The sequence below is a fragment of the Pseudoliparis swirei genome, chromosome 5 (genome assembly GCF_029220125.1).
Source record: "Pseudoliparis swirei isolate HS2019 ecotype Mariana Trench chromosome 5, NWPU_hadal_v1, whole genome shotgun sequence".
NCBI lineage: Eukaryota > Metazoa > Chordata > Actinopteri > Perciformes > Liparidae > Pseudoliparis > Pseudoliparis swirei.
Genome location: NC_079392.1, coordinates 25,182,291 through 25,202,805, shown reverse-complemented (window position 1 = coordinate 25,202,805; position 20,515 = coordinate 25,182,291). Strand labels below are relative to the sequence as shown.

At 45.6% G+C, this 20,515-nt stretch overlaps 1 protein-coding gene across 1 annotated transcript; it reads left to right on the top strand.

Moving 5' to 3' along the window:
• Positions 1-14,076: 14,076 nt before the first annotated feature.
• jun (Jun proto-oncogene, AP-1 transcription factor subunit) lies at positions 14,077-16,098 on the top strand. The gene has a single exon (XM_056415562.1). It carries the CDS (start codon positions 14,371-14,373, stop codon positions 15,334-15,336), a length of 966 nt encoding a protein of 321 aa, XP_056271537.1. The 5' UTR covers positions 14,077-14,370; the 3' UTR covers positions 15,337-16,098.
• The last annotated feature ends 4,417 nt before the right edge of the window (positions 16,099-20,515 follow it).

Genomic DNA, 20,515 nt, shown 5'->3' with positions numbered 1-20,515 from the left:
AACCAGTCATACAGTAGCTAGCCACGCTTGGCTGTAGTTTTTTTGTTTTCTTTTGTGTGTACGATTGTTGTCCATAAGAAGTGAGGTCAAAGGTCAGGGATGTCGTATTTGTACAGCATCCAATTTGTTGGGGAACATTTTGAATCCTGCATTGTTTGCATCCATGTTTGCCTGCTTTCTACAGATGTGAGACTTCTACAGATGTGATATTTCTACAGATATGAGACTTCTACAGATGTGAGACTTCTACACATATGAGACTTCTACAGATGTGAGACTGATGTGAGACTTCTACAGATATAATACTTCTACAGATGTGAGACTTCTACAGATATCAGACTTCTGCAGATGTGAGACTTCTACAGATGTGAGACTGATGTGAGACTTCTACAGATATAATACTTATACAGATGTGAGTCTTATACAGATATGAGACTTCTCCAGATATGAGACTTATACAGATATGAGACTTCTATCGATGTGAGACTTCTACAGATGTGAGACTTCTACAGATATAATACTTCTACAGATGTGAGACTTATACAGATATGAGACTTCTCCAGATATGAGACTTAAACAGATATGAGACTTCTATCGATGTGAGACTTCTACAGATGTGAGACTTCTACAGATATAATACTTCTACAGATGTGAGACTTATACAGATATGAGACTTCTATCGTTGTGAGACTTCTACAAATGTGAGACTTTTATCGACCTTCTCATCAAACTCTCAGCAAGAAAGCCAATAAGTGTTGACCAAAATGTGAATCTATTACCTGGGATCGGTCGTTTTGGCCCACTCCAGAGCCAAAACGGCTCCACAAATGTGCACATTTTTAATGAAAGGTTTTCGCAGGGCAAACGGATCCGCATGCCCGAGTAAAGCTGCGATAAGTTGACCGGGGTGGAACCGAACCACCGAGGAATCCGTTACGCGGGTATTTCCACGGTTGTTGACCTGGATTCAAAGAGGGAGAAACAAGACAGAGAGAAACACAGAACACAAAACCACAGGACATTCATTATTAAACATGCCGGCTAAGAAGCATGACGACACCTGATCAAAAAAATAAAAGGCTGAGAAAGCCGGAGAGGCGGTACTGAGGAACGGGGAGAGACAATGAGAGGAGAAGCGAGATAGTGGGTCAGCCCGGCTGCATGTTGACCTCAGGCGACCTGCGGGGGCAGGACGACTTTCTCCTGTCTGCCAACACACACGTCTATTAGTCCTGAGTGGAAACAGAGCTTCATTATCGGCTATCCCAATGTGATTAAAGAGCTTCTATTCAGAGCATTACAGTGCTGGTCTCAGTTTTACCACTGGTTTGGGTTGTAGTTGTAGTTTTGTCATGGCCGGATTCTGGGTCCATGGGCCCCAGATAACAGACATTGTTTTGTGTCTCTTTGTAGTTGCTTCGTGTCTCTTTGTAGTTTTTTCATGTCTCTTTGTAGTTGTTTTGTGTCTCTTTGTAGTTTTTTCATGTCTCTTTGTAGTTGTTTTGTGTCTCTTTGTAGTTTTTTTGTGACTCTTTGTAGTTTTTTTGGGTCTCATTGTGTAGTTGTTTTGGATTTCTTTGTCGATGTTTTGTGTCTTTGTAGTTGTTTTGTGTTTCTGTAGTTTTTATGTGTCTCTTTGTAGTTGTTTTGTGTCTTTTTGTAGTTGTTTTGTGTCTCTTTGTGGTTTTATTGTGTCTCTTTGTAGTTGTGTTTTGTCTCTGTGGATTTGACTTGTCTTTGTAGTTGTTTCTTGTCTCTTTGTAGTTGGTTAGTGTCTTTTTGTAGTAGTTTTGTGTCTCTTTGTAGTTGTTTAGTGTTTCTTTCTGGTTGTTTCGTGTCTCTTTGTGGTCGACCCGTTATAAATTCAGTGAATTAGTATCACTAAAGTTTCCTGATTCACCAATACATGAACATCGATGGCATTGTCGATCTCAAGAAGGCTGAACGTCATTCAGTTTTTCCACATTGAACGTGAATGTTTGTCCTTTTAATTTTGTGATTTAATGTTAAATATGTGTCCGTCTATCACGTGAAAGCGATTTCCCTGCGACAGATAACATGCTCGCCAAAATCCACAGTAGCTCGCTGGCGCTGGAGAAAAAGAGGACTGGCTTTCATATTTGAGTTTCTACAGCTGCTTGTAATCTCAGGTGAGTGATAAAAGCGTTGCTGTATTCTGTTCTCACCACCGTCTCACCCATCAGCCCGCCCACAGATGTGCACAGCGATTATTTGGGAAGGGTCTCGAGAAGGAAGTGTACATCAACCCTCCCAGAAGAGAAGGTCATCCATCAGGCCCAAACATACAAATACATCTGGGCCTTCTGGCCGGACCACCTGACCTTGGACGCCACCGTAATGGTCTGCCTGACAGAGCCAAAACACACAGGCTGAGCGGTCCCATAGGCCAGTCTGTGTTTTCTCAAGAATGCACACACACACACACACACAGGCTCAGTGTGTGATAAGAGCCGTAGCCCTTAACCTTCTGAGATAGAGGCGGGACTTTAAGTGCAGGCCGGATTCCAACGTGTGTGTTTGTATGTGGAAAGCGGAGAACATGCGCTCGCTTATATGTGTCAGTTTCGGATGAGACCATTTTTCTATTCCTCTCTGACAAACCAGTCTGACTGCACACACACACACACACACACACATATGTGTGTGCGCAACAGTCGAGAGGTGAGCTGGGAGAGATTTCTCACGGCCAGAGAGCCCTGAGCTACCCTGAGTAAATACAGATTAATGATTGGTTGAGAGGGCGGAAGTGCATTCCACAGAGTTGGCTACTGATTGCAGACACCTCAAACTCAGATGATGTACACACACACACACACACACACTACATCTAACAACTTTGTAGATTAATCGCTCTCATCGTACTAAACAACTGGGTGCTGGCTGAAGGGGCTCGGGGTTTCGGCCCCCCGCCTTACAAAATGTCACATACCAATCAGGAAGAGCCTCGAATTGACCACAAAGGAACATAAAACAGCTATAAAGAGGAACAGAAATACTATAAGTAGACCAACACAACTACAAAGACCAAAACAACTACAAAGAGATGCAAAACAGCTGAAAAGGAGACCACGAGCGACAATGAAAAGGGGCAAAACAACCACGAAGAGACGAAATGACTACAAAGACACACACAGCTCCTTCAAGTAGACTCGAAGAGACACAAAGAGACTCGAAGAGACACAAAGTGACTCGAAGAGATACAAAGAGACACAAAGAGACTCAAAGAGATTCAAAGAGACACAAAGAGACTCAAAGAGATTCAAAGAGACACAGAGACTCAAAGAGACTCGAAGAGATTCAAAGAGACACAAAGAGACTCAAAGAGATTCAAAGAGACACAAAAAGACACAAAGAGACACAAAGAGACATAAAGAGACACAAAGAGACTCGAAGAGACTCGAAGAGATTCAAAGAGACACAAAGAGACTCAAAGAGACACAAAGAGACACAAAGTGGCAAAATTAACAGAATTTACAAATTGGAGGTGAAACTGAAATAAACTTAACAATTACACACAGAAAAATGATGGTTCTTAAATGGTTCTTTAAAAGGCGTTGTGGTTCTAGGAAGAACCATCACCTACTGAAGAACCTTTTTGAAGGTTCTTTAAGAGACCTTTATATGTTCTTTAAAGAACTCTTTAAGGACATGGTTCTTTAAAGAACCCTGGTTTGAAAGGTTCTTTGAGGAACCAGAAATGGTTCTTCTATGGCATCACTCTGAAGAACCATTTTCGGTTCCAGATGGCACCTCCATGTTTCTGTGTGAATGTCTCTCTCCGACTCATCCCGGTGTATCATGTACATAAAAGGTCACCGGGTCACGTAAAAAAAACCCACAAAGACTCTGTTCATCAGACGGGAAACAAGGCACCGCACGCCGCCATCGATCTCACACGACCCTGAGCGGTTACGGGACGCCGAAAAAAGCTCCATTTACAACAACTCTCTCTCTCTCTCGGTCAGGTCAGTTTGCTCTTCTGGTTGCTACGGCGATCGATAGATGACTACCAACGAGGGTAGTGTGTAGATAGTGGACGTATGTGTTTACTAGTGCACGTGTCACATCCCCTCCAGATGAATTGAATTGCACAAGACCAGATGAGCCGGATGCCTCAGCATGCAGACGTGCTGCAGGAGCGCACTCCGCCACGCCGCCACTGACTTTGTGTTTGTGTGTGTGTGTGTGTGTGTGTGTGTTTGTGCGAGCGAGCCGGCACGTAAATCCTGAGGCAGGCACATTCCCGGGCACCGCTTGTATATCACTTGTCAGAAGTTTCAGATAACACGCTCAAACAAATTGATCGCCCTCTCAGAACCCCCCCCCCCCCCCCCCCCGGGCGATAACTCGGCAAAAAGTCATAACTTTCTCTCTTGATCACCGACTGAGATTTGTGGAGATCAATTAGGGGAAGTTGTCAAGTTAGTCTTGCCTGCTGCAAAGCAAAGCCCGTATTTATGACTGTCCTACGCGTACAACAGTTTAAAGTGCAGGTTTTCACATGCTTCCACATCCTAAAAGCAATACCTCAATCAAAAATGCATGTAAAGGTCTTGCTCATCAAACTTTATTACAGTCAGTCAAATGTTATCTGCATTATCTGCAGTTCTGCTCACTGAAGTCAATGTGAAAGTGTCTAAATGCTGCATTCTCTCTCCTGACCACCAGGGGGAGACTCCTCTGGTTGTATAGAAGTCTATGCATCATGTGTTAAAGCTGCATTCTCTCTCCTGACCACCAGGGGGCGACTCCTCTGGTTGTATAGAAATCTATGCTTCATGCGTTAAAGCTGCATTCTCTCTCCTGACCACCAGGGGGAGACTCCTCTGGTTGTATAGAAGTCTATATAGTGACTCTACTTCTCTCTTGATGTATTGCCTCAGTAAACATGAGTTTATGGTCTCAATCTTGAGCTTCAATTCTGGTCCATTTTGAGTCAAATAGACCATAAAGCAGGTTACTATATTATTATACTGTATTATGTTACTAAACGACCTTGTGAGTGTATAATGACGACGTTTAGTTCGACACTTATTAGCGACCGTCGTTTCTTTAAGACACGTAAAAGCTTGAGTTGTATTTACTCACACGTTTTTTACACCGTATAATAAAACTTGAGCATGTCTTTAGGCTTGTGTTAACCACAGACCTTATTTCAGGCATCTGACCAAAAAGCACATATTAAAATAAATTATCAAATATTTGGATTTGGAGACGAAGGAACCGGAAGAATTTTTTTAAAAGCACTCGAAACTAATTTCCCAAAAAGTCTTAAGACTCTCTGGACCCGGTCCGGTTCTAGTGTGTGTCCACAGAACCACTTCAGTCCCTTTCAAGTTCATTTCTCCAGGAGACAAAGAGTCCATTTATCGAGAGAAGGAGGTGGAGAAGAGAATGAGAGAGAGAGAGAGAGAGAGAGAGAGAGAAGGGAAGGGCTGATGAGAGTTGGATGGAGAGTGAAGGAAACAAGGAGGGGAGAAAGGACGACCGACGGAAGAACTTTCCAAGACAGCAGATCCTGGAATGTTGGTGGAAGGTGCCACATAGCTCCAGATGTTTGTTTGCCGGGTTGGCACGGCAACCGGACGGACCGGGCATGTTTACCGGCCCGTAATCTCGGGGCGGCGATACCGGAGAGCCGAGGAGGAGGAGGAGGAGGAGGAGGAGAGGAAACACCGAGGGGTTGAGATGTGGGGAACAGAATGAAGTGGATCATTTTGATGAGAATTTTTAAAAAATGTCCTCAGAAAAAAAAAAGAGGAGAGAATGAGATGCATTGTTTCATTGTTGACTCTGAAGGGAAGTCATGTTCCAACACACACACACACACACACACACGCTGACAGCTACAGGTAGCGACTGAGGTAACACAGAATGTGCCACAGTCACTCGACTGTGTCGCGCTGCTTCAGCCTCGCCCAAACCTCCCGCCACACACACACACACACACACAACCACTCACACACACAGAGGGGGAGATAATCAAGAGGAACTCAACGTTGAAGTTCAATAACTCTTCTGGTTTTAGCCTGAGAGCTAAAGAAATAACACAAAAACAAAGTTATAGTCATAATACACAAAGTTATGCACTTCCCTGGTATGACCAGCAGGTGACGAATGTAAATGCAAACTTTAGGTATATATTGCTGTATAAGTGGCATTATATGTCAAGTTTATGACTTTATTACCATTCTCAACTTGCTATAAGGTTACACTGTGTTTTTTTAGCATTACCTGCTATTATTGCATAATTGTCTCTTTTAGTAATTTGGCGGCTGCAGGTTTTAAGTTATTATTGTTTTGCGATTTGGCATCCAAGTTGAAAAATAATGTATCAAAATAATCCTTTTAAATGCGGTATTAATAAATAAAATCACACCATAATCCTACAACCGAGTTTTTCCAATGACAATGAAAAATATCGCAATGCAATACCCGTCACAAATAATCTCAATTAAATAGGTTTTCAAAAACCCGTTGAGCTCCATTTAAAATGCACCAGAGAGAGAGAGAGAGAGAGAGAGAGAGAGAGAGAGAGAGAGAGAGAGAGAGAGAGAGAGAGAGAGAGAGAGAGAGAGAGGTTAAACACTTAAAGTTGGTGTCCTGTCATTTAACCAGACGCCTGCCAGCCAATCAGAAAGAAGTATTCTCCCTGGTCTTACTGCTGCATGTTAGTGGGATACAACCCTCGTCCAGAGCCTGATGCCCCTCCCCCAACAACCCTCACACCACTCCGTATTGATCTGTGATCAGGTTTCATAGCCGGCTTAGAGGACGAACTCTCTATCTCTGTGTGTGAGGGAGGGAGTGTGCACATACATGTGTGTGTGTGAGAGAAAGAGAGAGAGAGAGAGACAGAGGGGGAGGATTCTGTTTTAGTTTCTTTGCTGCATGTCTCTTGTTTCATAGGACTGCGGTGTACGAGATCTGACTCCCTTATCCTTATCAAATATCCAATGAAGCCTGAATATAATTTAGGCAAAATATTCAGGGTGATGAGTCATGTTATATTTCTCTCTCTCTCTCTCTCTCTCTCTAACCCGTATTCATGTTCTCTCTCCTTCTTTTGGAGAACAAACTGATCTCACGGGGCGGCGTATGAATAGCCAACGTATCCTGATACAACGGTTCATGTGATTTCCTACGGAAAGTCACTCCTCCTTTTTCTCTAACCGAAGCCAGCGGCTCGTGTCTCCATAGCGACAAACAACAAGTTATGTTTATGAAGATATGAGTGGGTTCAAATAACCACGGAAGTTATTGGAAGTTATAATAGTTTTAACCTTTAACTTTCTCTCTCCTGACCACCAGGGGCGACTCCTCTGGTTGTATAGAAGTCTATGCTTCATGTGTTAAAGCTGCATTCTCTCTCCTGACCACCAGGGGGCGACTCCTCTGGTTGTATAGAAGTATATGCTTCATGTGTTGAAGCTGCATTCTCTCTCCTGACCACCAGGGGGCGACTCCTCTGGTTGTATATGGTATCACGTATTCACGCGTTTACATACACCCCGTAAAATGATACAAATTACACAAAAAGACAGATTAGTGTTTGTAATGAGTACAAAATGGTCGACATTTGGTGCTCACACACACACACACACACAACTCAACTCAAAACATTGACTCAGGCCCCTTCCCCTTTACTTTTTAATTGCCTCTGAAAAACCGACCATAATAAGCAACAAGTCCAAACACACCCTGACAACCTCCCAATCACACACACAAACAACACAAATGCAGCCCAAGATGTACTAAAACACACACACACACACACCTTGTGTGGTTGGTGAGCCCCACCCCCCCCCAAACCCCCGTCCCCCTTCACACACCACCCCCAGTTTGCAGCGGTAAATGGAGTGGAACAGGTTAGCGCCGCCGCCATACAGTGTCCCACCTGTACAAACACAGCTTGATCATGGCCAAACACACACACACACAGACACACACACACACACATACACAGACACACACACACCACAGGTCCTCCATCTGGATCGCGGCACCGGTGGGTTTTTAATAGCTATCGATCATTCTCCCCGGTGACACACTCGCCTCCCTGTTACGGGCTGAACAGTGCCAGCTGAGGACTCGTACAGGTCTCTGAGTGCACGCACACACACACACACACACACACATTGAAACACACACATACACACACACTGAAACTCACACACACAGGCTGCTATGTGGTGTCAAAAAAGCCATTTACTTTGCCCGCCTGCTGTGTGTGTGTGTGCATGCGTGTGTTTGTGCGTGTGTGTGTGTGTGTGTCAGTTTTCACTACTGTGTGTCTTTGTGTCCTGCTGTGGCTCACTCTGCCTTTCTTTCTAGATGAGGTTATTTCATTTACATAATGAGGCCCAGACTCACTCCCAAAGATTAAATTACTCTGAGACAACAAATAAAAACGCATGCAGACAAGCACACACACACACACACACACACACACACATACAGAAAGAAAAGTGTCAAATCCCAGTCTGGTTAACCCTCAAACTGAAGTTGTTCTATGATAAAGAAAAGCAAAAGTCGAAAGGGCTCCCATTGTGCCCACGGTTACCCGATGATGTCATCGCCCGCTCGGCGGGTGAGTTACGGTGGCCTGAAAGGGTCAAAACGAGGGAGAGCCGATCGATATTCCATATGATTCTGACCAATAAATCCCCGGTGCGATTAGTCTGGGTAGTTAGCGACGATTCATTGTCAAAGCTCATAAAGTATTTTTGGGCCGGGGTGCCAGAGAGGCTGCTGGGAATCGCGGTTTCTTTTTTTTTTATGGGCAAATTAATTAAAACGGAGCCTGAAAAAGCAGTCGAAGAAGACGGGCATCAAACACTCATTCTCTACTCCTGAAGGGCGTAACAATGAGACATCACTCAGGGAGATCCAGTGTGTGTGTGTAGGTGTGTGTGTGTGTGTGTGTAGTAATCAAACACAACGATTCCCGCTTTTACACCACGTCGTAAATCCAGAAGGGAAAGAGGGACGTTTGTCATTTTAGCTGCGCGTCTTTCTTTTTTCATTAAAGAAAATGGCTGTTGCTGTATCTTGTTAATGTGTCCAGATGAGTGTGTGTGTGTGTGTGTGTGTGTGTGTGTGTGTGTGTGTGTGTGTGTGTGTGTGTGAGAGAGAGTGTATGTGTCTGTGTGTGTGTGTGTGTGTGTGTCATTCAGGTATGGAAGATAAAAAACGGAGGCAATCAGGGAAAATGAAAAGACGTGTTGTCAGATAAAGGACGAAGAGGAAAAAGGACAGAAGCAGAGTGGGAAGGAGGTGTGGAAGAAGCCATTCTCAGACCTGAACATTGGCCCAAGTACCCGCTCAGCGTCCTCACGCGATGACACACGGACGTGCACTTTTCCGCGTGGCGAGTTCGACGCGCACACACAATGTCTCTCTCTCTCCGACCGCCGGCTACTTTTTCCCCTTCTCGTAGCAGCTGAAACAACAATGGTTCTGAGGGGCGGAGACCATTGTGAGCGTCTCTCACTCGCCCTCGAGGGGGGGGAGTTCGGTACGACGTAAAAGACCCCCCCCCCCACACACACACACACACACACACACCAACACGTGTTTGTTTACTTCGCGTCGCATTGGATTCGTCCTTGACTCTTTTGAGTGATTCAGCAACATGAACTCGAAGGAGGGCGCTCTGAGACTTCTCTGCTGGAACAATACAAGAAAAAAGACCGCGGCCCGTTTCCATCACAGGGGAAATCCTGCTGCCTGGACGGCCGCTGATATCGGGTGAGATGAGAGAGAGAGAGAGAGAGAGAGAGAGAGAGAGGGTATAGTAGAAGTAGAAGGCCAGAGACCAGACAACTTGTGGAACCGCTCAGGTCAACGAGGTCAAAACATTTACGCGAGAGTCTTTGTTCGTTACTAATCTTGAAAAGCAACAACAGGTGCAGAGGAAAGGAAAAGTCGGGAGAGAAAAAAAGGGAAAAGGGAGTTGAATCGCCAAACAACGTGTGTGGTGTGAAATAATAACAACGGGATGTTTTGAATGCGTTTTCACATTTTAACTCTTTTTGTCTGTTTTCCCCCCCAACAGACGCTCTGTCGTTGGGTAACCGTGAAGTATGTGCAGATGTTCACGGTCCCCAGAGGAGGACTCTGCTTTTCCCCGTGAAATATCTTAAGCTACTTGAAGGATTTCACCACAACATTGTATACATGCAATAATGGCCCCCAGAGGACCCCCACCCCCTCCCTCCCCCTCCACGAAAGGACAACTGAGGTTTCTCCATGAAATGTCTTAACAGCTATTGGACTGATGGCCATGAAATGTGGTACACGCGCTCACGACCCCTTCGGGAGGGTTTTGCGACAACTTTGGTGATCCTCCGACTTTTATTCCAGCGCCGTCGTCAGAGTTAAAATGTCCGATGTTTCCAGTTTACGGCCAAACATCTGCTCAGCCTTGTTAGAAGTATTTCATTTACAAAATGTCTTTCCAACCCTCCTGCTGTAGTTTTGTTCTTTCCTCTGCACAAAAACCTCACTTTCCCAAAGTGCTGAAAGCCTGCAGTCAGCTCCACCAACCAGAAATAATTTAATAAGAACACAAAGTCCCTGCACGAGTGGAGTGAATCAGCTAAAATCCCTTTCTTAACCTCTTGACTAATATTGCACGTGACCAGGGTTGGGGCACATTGCATATCCTGAATATAAATAACATTTATTTTTGTCACATTGGATTACTTCTAAATTAAAACATTGAAAAATATTGCACCTTATTCTTTAAAAAATCCACAAATATAATGTGTGTAATCCTGATTCCATGTAATCCGTTACTGCCTTGCATGTGAATGGGGACTCAAACCGTCGGGTTTCCTCCATAACGCACATTCCATACACAGAAAGTCTCTTTGGTTGTGGTTTCCCCTCTTATAACTCCACGCATGGCGGCCGGGGAGGAGAAGCAGACCCTTATTCACATTGAACCGTTTAAGGGGTCTGTATAAAACACTATTCTAAAGTATATAAAACTGAATTCTTTCAGCGTGCGATTCGACAAAAAAAAAAGAGGTTTAATTTAAACGAGATAATAACTTTAAATGGCTTCATGTGTTCTACCCCAGCTTAATTCCTCTATTTGAGACAATGGGTGAAGTCATACATGAGGATCCCCTGCTGGAAGGTGGTGGTGGCGCGGGGGAAGGGGGGGGGGGGTGCAGGGGGGGGGGAGGGGGCATTAGACCACTTACTTAAGAGTCTTTCATGTGCGGTCATGAATAGATGAATGAGCCAGAAGTGGATAAATATTTCAGACTGGGCCAGTGGGTCGTCGAGTGTAAACAAGCAGCCGCACAAACTCGTCATCCTTCTGCTTCCGTAGTTCATCCCCAAAGCGATCGGCATAAAAGTACGACAAAGGTGACTGGGCTGGCAGTGAACATGTAAGAATACCGAAAGAACATTTGGAGTTACCTGCTTACCCACATCTACCATTAAAACACTACAAAAAGCAGAAAGAAAAAGAAAGGAAATAAAGCTAAAAAGGTCCTGGAAAGGTGTGTCCCATTGAAGAGGTTCCTCCCAATTCAGAGGTGTGTCCCAATGAAGAGGTTCTCCCAATGAAGAGGTTCCTCCCAATGAAGAGGTTTGTTGTATTGAAAAGGTTCCTCCAATTGAAGAGGTTCACCCCAATTGAAGAGGTTCACCCCAAATGAAGAGTTTGTCCCAATGAAGACGTTCGTCCCAATGAAGAGGTTCGTCCCAATGAAAAGGTTCACCCCAATTGAAGAGGTTCACCCCAAATGAAGAGGTTCGTCCCAATGAAGACGTCCGTTGTATTGAAGAGGTTTGTCCTAATAGGACCGGCCTTACCCTGCATTCAATCAAAGAAAAGTCGACCACTTGGATCAGAATCCTCTCACCTTATTGATCGCCTGGCTTCGACACGCACAACAGTACGTAAAGACAACATTAGCAGCCGTAAAAAGTCTGACTGCGCTGGTGTTTTATGATCCGGTTCATCCTCCTTAGGTGCCTCTCTGAGCCAGCCAGCGCCGGGGGACTGATTTACTCATTGCACCAGGGGGATGGGGGGGGACGGGACATATTTAGACATTGCGTTAAAGCCGGCGGGGCAGAAAATGACCCAGACAGTGGGAGTGTGGAGGACTAGATGTGAAGGCTGTGAGACTGGCCGGTTAACCTCCTGCTATTAAACCAGGACGTGATTTCTGACCACGGGGCCAAGGGGACAATGGACTGCACTACACTAATCACACACCATGACACGGGTAATAGGAAACGGGCACCGCTCTTTGTTTTTACGACGACGAACAGACGTCCGCGGATCTATCTTTAACACTTTGGAGTTGAAGCAGAAATAAAAAGGTCTCAGACTCAGCTCCTCAGACGCAGTAAAAGCACAAAAAAAGGTCCTCTTAAATTGTCTTCTCATGACTTCAGGGAGGGAAGACCAAAAGTACCAAAGTACCTGACTGCATGAGACCGATTCAGGTAGATAACACAGATTTAATGCATTTCTTCCAGAAGGGATTCATGTCTTCGTGTATATTAACCTGCACAGGTGTCACATTGTAACTCCCACTAATCAAAACCAGTGTTTTGTGTATGTGGGACGCTTTGTAGGGGAGCGGACCACCAGCCATGAGGGGCCGCCAGACTGAGAGCAGAATCACACTTTCAGAACAAGAAGATGTTTCCACAGCGAGCGCACATGGAAAATTACGTATAATTAGTTTTCACACGTGACGTGTTTTTCGTTCACTTTTTCCAGGTTGACGTGAGCAACTTTCTCCAGCTGTGATCCAGAGAGTTAGACCTCCGATCGGCGGCAACGGTTCAGCAGATTAGAAAAAATACAATAAATAAATGAAGATTGGAAAATACTAATAGAACACTGTAGAATGGGTACTGTGGAAAAAAAGAATAGAGTAATATAGAATAGAATAATGTAGAATAGAGTAGAATCGAATAGAATAAAGTATAGTAGTATAGAATACTATAGAATAGGTACCGTGGAAAGAGTATTATAGAATAACATAACTGTAAAAAAATAATAGAATACGGTAGAATAGAATAGAGTATAATATAATAGAGTAGAATATTACATAATACTGTAGAATAGATTACTGTGGGGAAAATAATAGAATATATTAATGTAGAATAGAGTACTGTGGGGAAAAATAATAGAATATATTAATGTAGAATAGAGTACTGTGAAAAGAAGAATATAATAGAGCGATATAGAATATAATAGAGTATATAGAATACAATATAGTAAAACAAAGAATAGAATAGAACACTTAGAATAGAGTACTGTGAATAAAAGAATATAATTGAATACTGTAGAATATAATCTAGTATTATAGAATAGAATAGAGTACTGTAAACAAAAATATAGAGTATCATATATCCTATAATAAAGTAGAATACTGCATCATATAATAGAGTAGAATATAATATAACCAAATATAATATAACACTGTAGAATATAATAAAATAGAGAATTCTGTTGAATGGAATATTTTACAAATATAATAATGTACAATAGAGTAGCATAGAATCTTTTTTAATCTGCCAATTAAACATTTATTTTGAGTTGTTTTTGGTTCTGTTATATATATATATATGTGTGTGTGTATATATATATATATATATATATATATATATATATTATTTTATTTTATTTCATTCATATAGCCAGAAGAAGACGGAGAGCAGGAGCAACACTTGTACCTCACTGACAGTGAAGCGGGCAAACGAGATTCAAAAACAATACGTCATCCCACAATGCACCACGCTCACCCTCTCCTCTCTCCTTGCACAGCATTACCTCATCCCACAATCCACCGCGAGACTGAAAAAAATCTTGTGGATGGTCGTCAAGGCAACGCGCCTTATCGGAGGGAGGGGGGGGGGCTGGTCCTACCCCTAACCCGACGACACGCCCCCCAGCCAATGGCAGAGCCCCATCGTGACATCATGGCTATTTTTAGAGAGGCGGCAGCAGCAGATAAGGTTTAGCCTCCACGCTGCCGGGCTCAGAGTGTACACACGCGCGCGCAGAGCAGAGCGAGCACAGCGCGGACCAACGGCGTCGGTGGCTGACCAGAGAAATAAAGTTCGGAGTCTATTTCCATTCGGGACTCTTTTCAGTCCGGATACTTCACCGACAAGCTCTGTGAACGTTGTCACAGTCTCTGAAAAGAAGTAAGAAAGGCGCGCTCTCCAAAGTTTGGAGACCGTTTTGCTTTTACGCACAGGGAAGGACGTTTTGGAGACGTGTGTGTGTTTTCCTTCTGAGCGGAAGAAGAAAGAAACAAGTTTCTTTGCTGAAGACTTTTTGTAGCTGGTGGTTCCTCTTGCATGTTTACAAAGATGGAAACTACTTTCTACGACGACTCCCTGAACGAGTTCTCCCAGCACGACGCCGCCGGCTTCGGATACGGCCACGCCAAAGTGCTAAAGCGCAACATGACGCTGAACCTCGCGGACCCGTCGCCGGGCGCGCTGAAGCCTCACCTCCGCGCCAAAGCCGGAGACCTCCTCACGTCCCCGGACGTGGGCCTCCTGAAGCTGGCGTCGCCGGAGCTGGAGCGGCTCATCATCCAGTCTAGCAACGGGCTCATCACCACCACGCCGACCCCGACCCACTTCATGTGCCCCAAGAACGTGACGGACGAGCAGGAAGGGTTCGCCGAGGGGTTCGTCCGCGCGCTCGCGGAGCTCCACCACCAGCACATGCCGGGCACCGCCGGCAGCGCGAGCGTCACCTCGGACCCTCAGAGCGGCGCGAACGCCGCGCCGCCGCCGGTGTTGTCGGTCGCCGGCGCCGCCGAGTACAACAACAATAACAACAACGCGGACATGCGCTCCGACTCGCCGGTTTACGAGGATTTGGACACGTTCAACCCGGCGCCGAGCTACACCGCCCCGGCTATGTCCTTCCCCGCCGCCGCCCCCCCGCCGCATCTCCCCATCTACGGGCAGCCGTCCCGGCTCCCGTCGCTCAAAGAGGAGCCCCAGACGGTGCCGGAGATGCTGGGGGACACGCCTCCCATGTCCCCGATCGACATGGAGAACCAGGAGCGCATCAAGGCGGAGAGGAAGCGCATGAGGAACCGCGTCGCCGCGTCCAAGTGCCGGAAGAGGAAGCTGGAGCGCATCTCCCGGCTGGAGGACAAAGTCAAGAACCTCAAGTGCCAGAACTCTGAGCTCGCGTCCACCGCCAACATGCTGCGCGAGCAGGTGGCCCAGCTGAAGCAGAAGGTGATGAACCACGTCAACAGCGGGTGCCAGCTCATGTTAACGCAGCAGCTCCAGACCTTCTGAGGAGGGGAGAGCAAAGAGAAGGAGAGACGGTGAGATAGAGGAGCAAAGAAGAAGAAAAAAAGACTGGTTGCGAACTCAAACGGACGCCTCCTGGTTGCGCGTGCATCTCCCGAAAATCGTGACGGGTTTTTGGGGGATGATGTGGCGCGACACAGGCAGGACCGGAGTAGAGGGGGTTTGGGGGCGAGCTGATGCTCCTGAAGTGCCACGCGCTCCCCCCGGTGGCGCGGCCCCCCCCCCAGAGAGGGGCTCGGAACAGTGACGGCAGCCATGGACCAGAGTGCATCTGTTTCGTGCTGTATTTTTTTATTTATTTTAAAAACAGAACGGGACTGAAGTTTTCTTGATTTCTTTCATTTATTTTTCCCTCCCAGCTCTGCATGGACCTGATCACGAGCACCAAAGGAGAACATTCAGTATTAGAGGATTTTAAGAACATGCAATAGAGACTTTTCTTGCTGTGTAAAAGGCCTCACACTCTAAACAAATCTTTTAAAAAACGTTGAAACAAAAGCTGCCTGACTTCATGAGTTTCAGTACAATTCTTGATTTGTAAGAAATTAAATTTAGAAAAGCTTCAAGATGTACTTGGGTTTTTTCTAAAGTTGTTTTTAATGGGGTTTCACTCATTGTTATATGTATATAAGATCAACTTGGAGTACTTATGTTACTTAATACTGTGTACACTTTTTTATGTTTATGTTTTCTGATCACTTCAGAAACTAATCAATATTTAAGAAAAAATAAACCAGATGAAATGAAGCAACGTTGCCTCTGTGTTCTTGTACTCGTGTGTGTGAGAAGAAAAGTGGGTGTGCCATGTCAGCTCGAACAATAAAACCCGTTGCAACATGTTGCAAGAGCTGGTGCAGTTCCCAGCACCTCGAGGTAAATTCCATTAGTGCAGGTATTGATCCGGGCTAAGTGATGTGTGTTCCAGGCCTCACCAGCAAGTCCGGCTCGTGGAGATGTTTGACATTTTCCACACAGAAATATGTCTTGTAAAAAAAAAAAATAGAAGAAAAACAATCATCTCCCATCATGGCGTTGACACGATGCAGCTGTCGGTTATTCCAACAGGTTAACGCCACGCGGTCCGTCTCCACTAGAGACACCCGAGCTGATGTGACCCCATAATAAACACACTGTGCTCATTGCACCATGTCCTCTTCTTCAGGCCCGTGAAGACGCTAATATACAAAGTAGGTCCTGTATTGCAAAGGGGAAACACATTTTGACTCTATTAAACCTATACAAATAATATAAAAAGTACTGTGAGTTGTATTCTGGATGCCTTGCAGCCTATTAAAGATGCTTTAAATGGGTAAAAAAAACAAAGAAAATAGCTGAAAGGATTAATAATAATAAATATCTCCATATTGGAATAAGACAAACTTGTAAAAAGTGTGTCTCCAAACCACTAATCATATATATATATATGCATGTATAAAAGTAAAGTAATGTCGACTCTACAGTAAACCCAGCAACTGTCATGAGCCTCATTCCTGCATAATAGACTAACTAGCAGGTGAATGTGGCGGCACGTGGTCAGGTGTGGCGTTCAGGTCGTACATGAGTGTCATGCTCCAAGTGAACCGCTAGAGGGCGCCAGACACCGGTTTACCGGAACGATGTGTCATGAATCGATGCTTTAATGAAACTGAGCTGTCAGGAGTCAAAGAAACGGGACAGGTATCACATTTAGAGGATGGAGGGATAACGCGATACAAAATATATATATATATATATATATATATATATATATATATAAAATTAAAATTGAAAATATATATTTATTTTCTTTTATATACAGTATATACAGTATATATACACATATATATTATGTACACACTATATATATATATACACACAGATATACACAATATATATTTATTTATTTATTTAAAACAAAAATATTTAAGGAATATGTTCACAACATGAAGCAGCGAATGCAACCGTTTCAATTTAATTTGTTTTAATCTTTCTTTCTTTTTCATATAGATACTTAAGTGTAATTACATTATTATCCATTCAAATCAACTTTCATACCTATTATTATACTTATTCTGTATGTGCACCCGCAGTTGACAGAGCCTATAATCACACTGCACACACAACAGCAGAAAAATAATCCCACAATTGCTCGACGGCACTGCATCATTATAATTATCCTAATGATTGTAATTCCTCTATAAATCTATAAATCTGCATTAACCAGTTCTGACTTCTCAAAGCCGGGGCGGCGTGACACGGTTCCCGGAAATCGGAGTCCCGCCCCTACCATATAAAGAGCGGGAGCGCTCGGAAGATCCACGTGACGTCACGGAGGAGGCGGGCTTTCCGGGAAGTGAGTGGAGTCTGTGATCTCTGCATCAGACCGGGAGGTGAGCGCGTGCACAACACTGAAGGGCGAATGAGAAGATCACATTTTAATTTCTAACTTTATTTTAGGCCAAATTAATAGATAAATATAGATTATAACACAGGAAAATCACATTAAAAAAATTCTACATCTTAAATCTACCTTAACTACATCTGTATGTCATTGTTTATTGAGCATGCGCAATGCAAAGAAACAAAAGAACAACACGTAACGCAATGGAGCTCCCCCTCAGTAATCAACCATCTTCATATAAACACACAGTTCCTCAGAATAACAAATGCACAACCACGCGCACACTCCTCGACACCTGTCTGTCTGCAAACGTGACGCCATGTTCAAATAGACTCCTGAACAGGTGCTTTTATTGTGTGATATATCATATGTCAATTATATACTACGCCGTAAAAAAAAAGGTCTCTCTCTCTCTCTCTCTCTCTCTCTCTCTCTCTCTCTCTCTCTCTCTCTCTCTCTCTCTCTCTCTCTCTCTCTCTCTCTCTCTCTCTCTCTCTCTCTCTCTCTCTCTCTCTCAGCGTGAGAGGACGTGTGGTTGTGGAGCAGAGGAGAGTTGCTTGGTTTGAAGGTGGTTTTTCCACGCTAGAGTGGCTGGGTTAACAGGTATGTTTGCTGTGAGTGTGTGTGGGTTCACGGAGAGATTTGTGTGTCTGTGAGCGTTAGCGGCGAGCTAACGGGAAGCTAACGGGGCGCTAGCGGGGAGCTAGTCATGGAGGATATGAGTTTCCTCACGAGGGAACACGGCATTAGAGTGGCGCCGAGTTTCCCGTGCTCGGAGGAGGAGGTGGGGCTGGCAGTGGGCGACGTGGTCGGCGACGGCTGCGTGAGGTCCGCTGCCCGTATGAACGGAGCGGTGGTGCTGTTTCTAGACAGCGTGGACAAAGTGAACGAGGTGGTGGTGTCGGGTCATCAGAGGCATGTATGTGCCGGTGGCGCCGCTGGCCACACCGTCGGTTCGGGTCACCGTGGCCAACGTGCCTCCTTTTATTCAAGAGGAGGTTATCTTGAAGGAGCTGGTGAAGCACGGGAAGGTGGTGTCCCGGTTGAGGAAGATCCCCTCAGGGTGGAAGTCCTCCCGGATGAAACACGTGTGGTCCCACCGGAGGCATCTCTCATGATCCTGAACAACAGGGGAGAAGAGCTCTGCCTCCGGGTGTTCATCAGGGTGGCCGGGCACAACTACCCCATATACATCTCCTCAGGGAACGGGAGGTGCTTCATCTGTGGGCGAGAGGGGCACATAGCCAGGGACTGCCACCGGTGGAGGACTGCTGAGCAGAACACCAGCAGGGCGGCTCCTCGGGGGCGGAGCCAGGGGGGTGAGGAGGGCACGGGGGGTGCACAGCAGGGGAGGGAGGGGGAGCAACCAGGGACTGCAGGTACCCAGAGGGGGGAGGAGAGGGAGCAGGCAGGAGCTGGGGGCTCCCAGCAGGATGAGGAGAGAGAGCAGGCAGAGACGGGGGGTGCCCATCAGGTTGTGGAGGAAGAGGAGGGGGGCACTGGTCCAGTCCAGCAAGGTGAGGAGGGAGAGGGGGAGATGATTACAGGCCAGCAGGGTGTGGGTGAGGAGGTAGAAGAGGAGGAGGGGAGAGAGGAGGGAGGGGCGGGTGCTGACCAAGAGGTTGAAGCGGAGAGGAGAGACGAGGGAGAAACGGTCACAGGACAGCAGGGTGAGGAAGAGAGGAGAGAAGAGGGTGGGGCTGGGGCTGAGGTGGCCCAGGAAGGTGAAGAGGAGGACAAGGCGGAGTCAGACGAAGAAAGGGAGACAGTCGTCAGGGAGGTGAGGCTGTCAGACAGTGAGGCGGACATGGAGGCAGAGGAGGAGAACCTCAGAGTCCCCCGTTTAAAGAGGAAGTGTGGAGGAGGTGAGGGAGAGAACCCACAGGCAAAGAAGGCGACGGCGGGAAGAAGGAGGTCCAGGCCAAGGGGGGCGGAGCCGGAGACAGAGTCCAGCTCGGAGGAAGGCCCCTACGAAGATCCACACTACAGTGTGGAGGAGATTAAGGAGTTCCTCCGGAAGACCAAGCAGGAGTGGCACGTGAAGGTGGAGGACCACTTCTGCAGGGATAAGTTCTTCCTGTCCGCCACTTTCCTGACGTGCAAGGGCAAGAGAGGAGCCTTCACGCCGCAAGAGTTCTACAGGCTCAAAAAGATCCTGTGTGAACTCAACAAGGTGCTGCAGGTGGTGGACGATGAGAGGAGGGCGAGAGGAGAGATCGAATGAAGAGGAGGAGCCAGAGCCTCAGCACTGGGAGGAGCTTCAGCCTCAAGACGGAGGGCAGGAGGCACTTCCTGTCCTCAGTGGACTTTAGTTTAGTGTCCAACACGAGCATCATGGACGTTCTCTGTTTTTTCAGGATTGGTGCTGCGTTTATGTTGTGTGTTGAAAATAATTTGGTTTGTTGTGGTTCAAAAAAATCTCTCTCTCTCTCTCTCTATACACACACACACAACTGGCTCTGCTATGATGACCTACCTACGCTCTACTATTACATCAACTGGCTTCTAAGATTGGGCCTGTGCCATCTCCAATCTCGCCGCTAGATGGCGCCAGATCCTTTCTTTTTAGAGACGTTGGAAGGAAGCTGGGAACAAACAAGTTGCCGGTAACTACAACATATCAGGTTCAAGGGAACCTCTTCATGAATAAAGTTATTTTCATGGATTTTAACACCTTTAAAACACCTGATAACATTCCGTTCGTCAATAAATAAAAATATGTATAATAGAATATAAGATTGGTTACTCAAAAGCCAGATAAACAATTAAAATTGTTTATATTAT

Coding starts and splice junctions, on each gene's coding strand:
- jun (XM_056415562.1), top strand. CDS start 14,371: ATGTTTACAAAGATGGAAACTACTTTCTACGACGACTCCCTGAACGAG.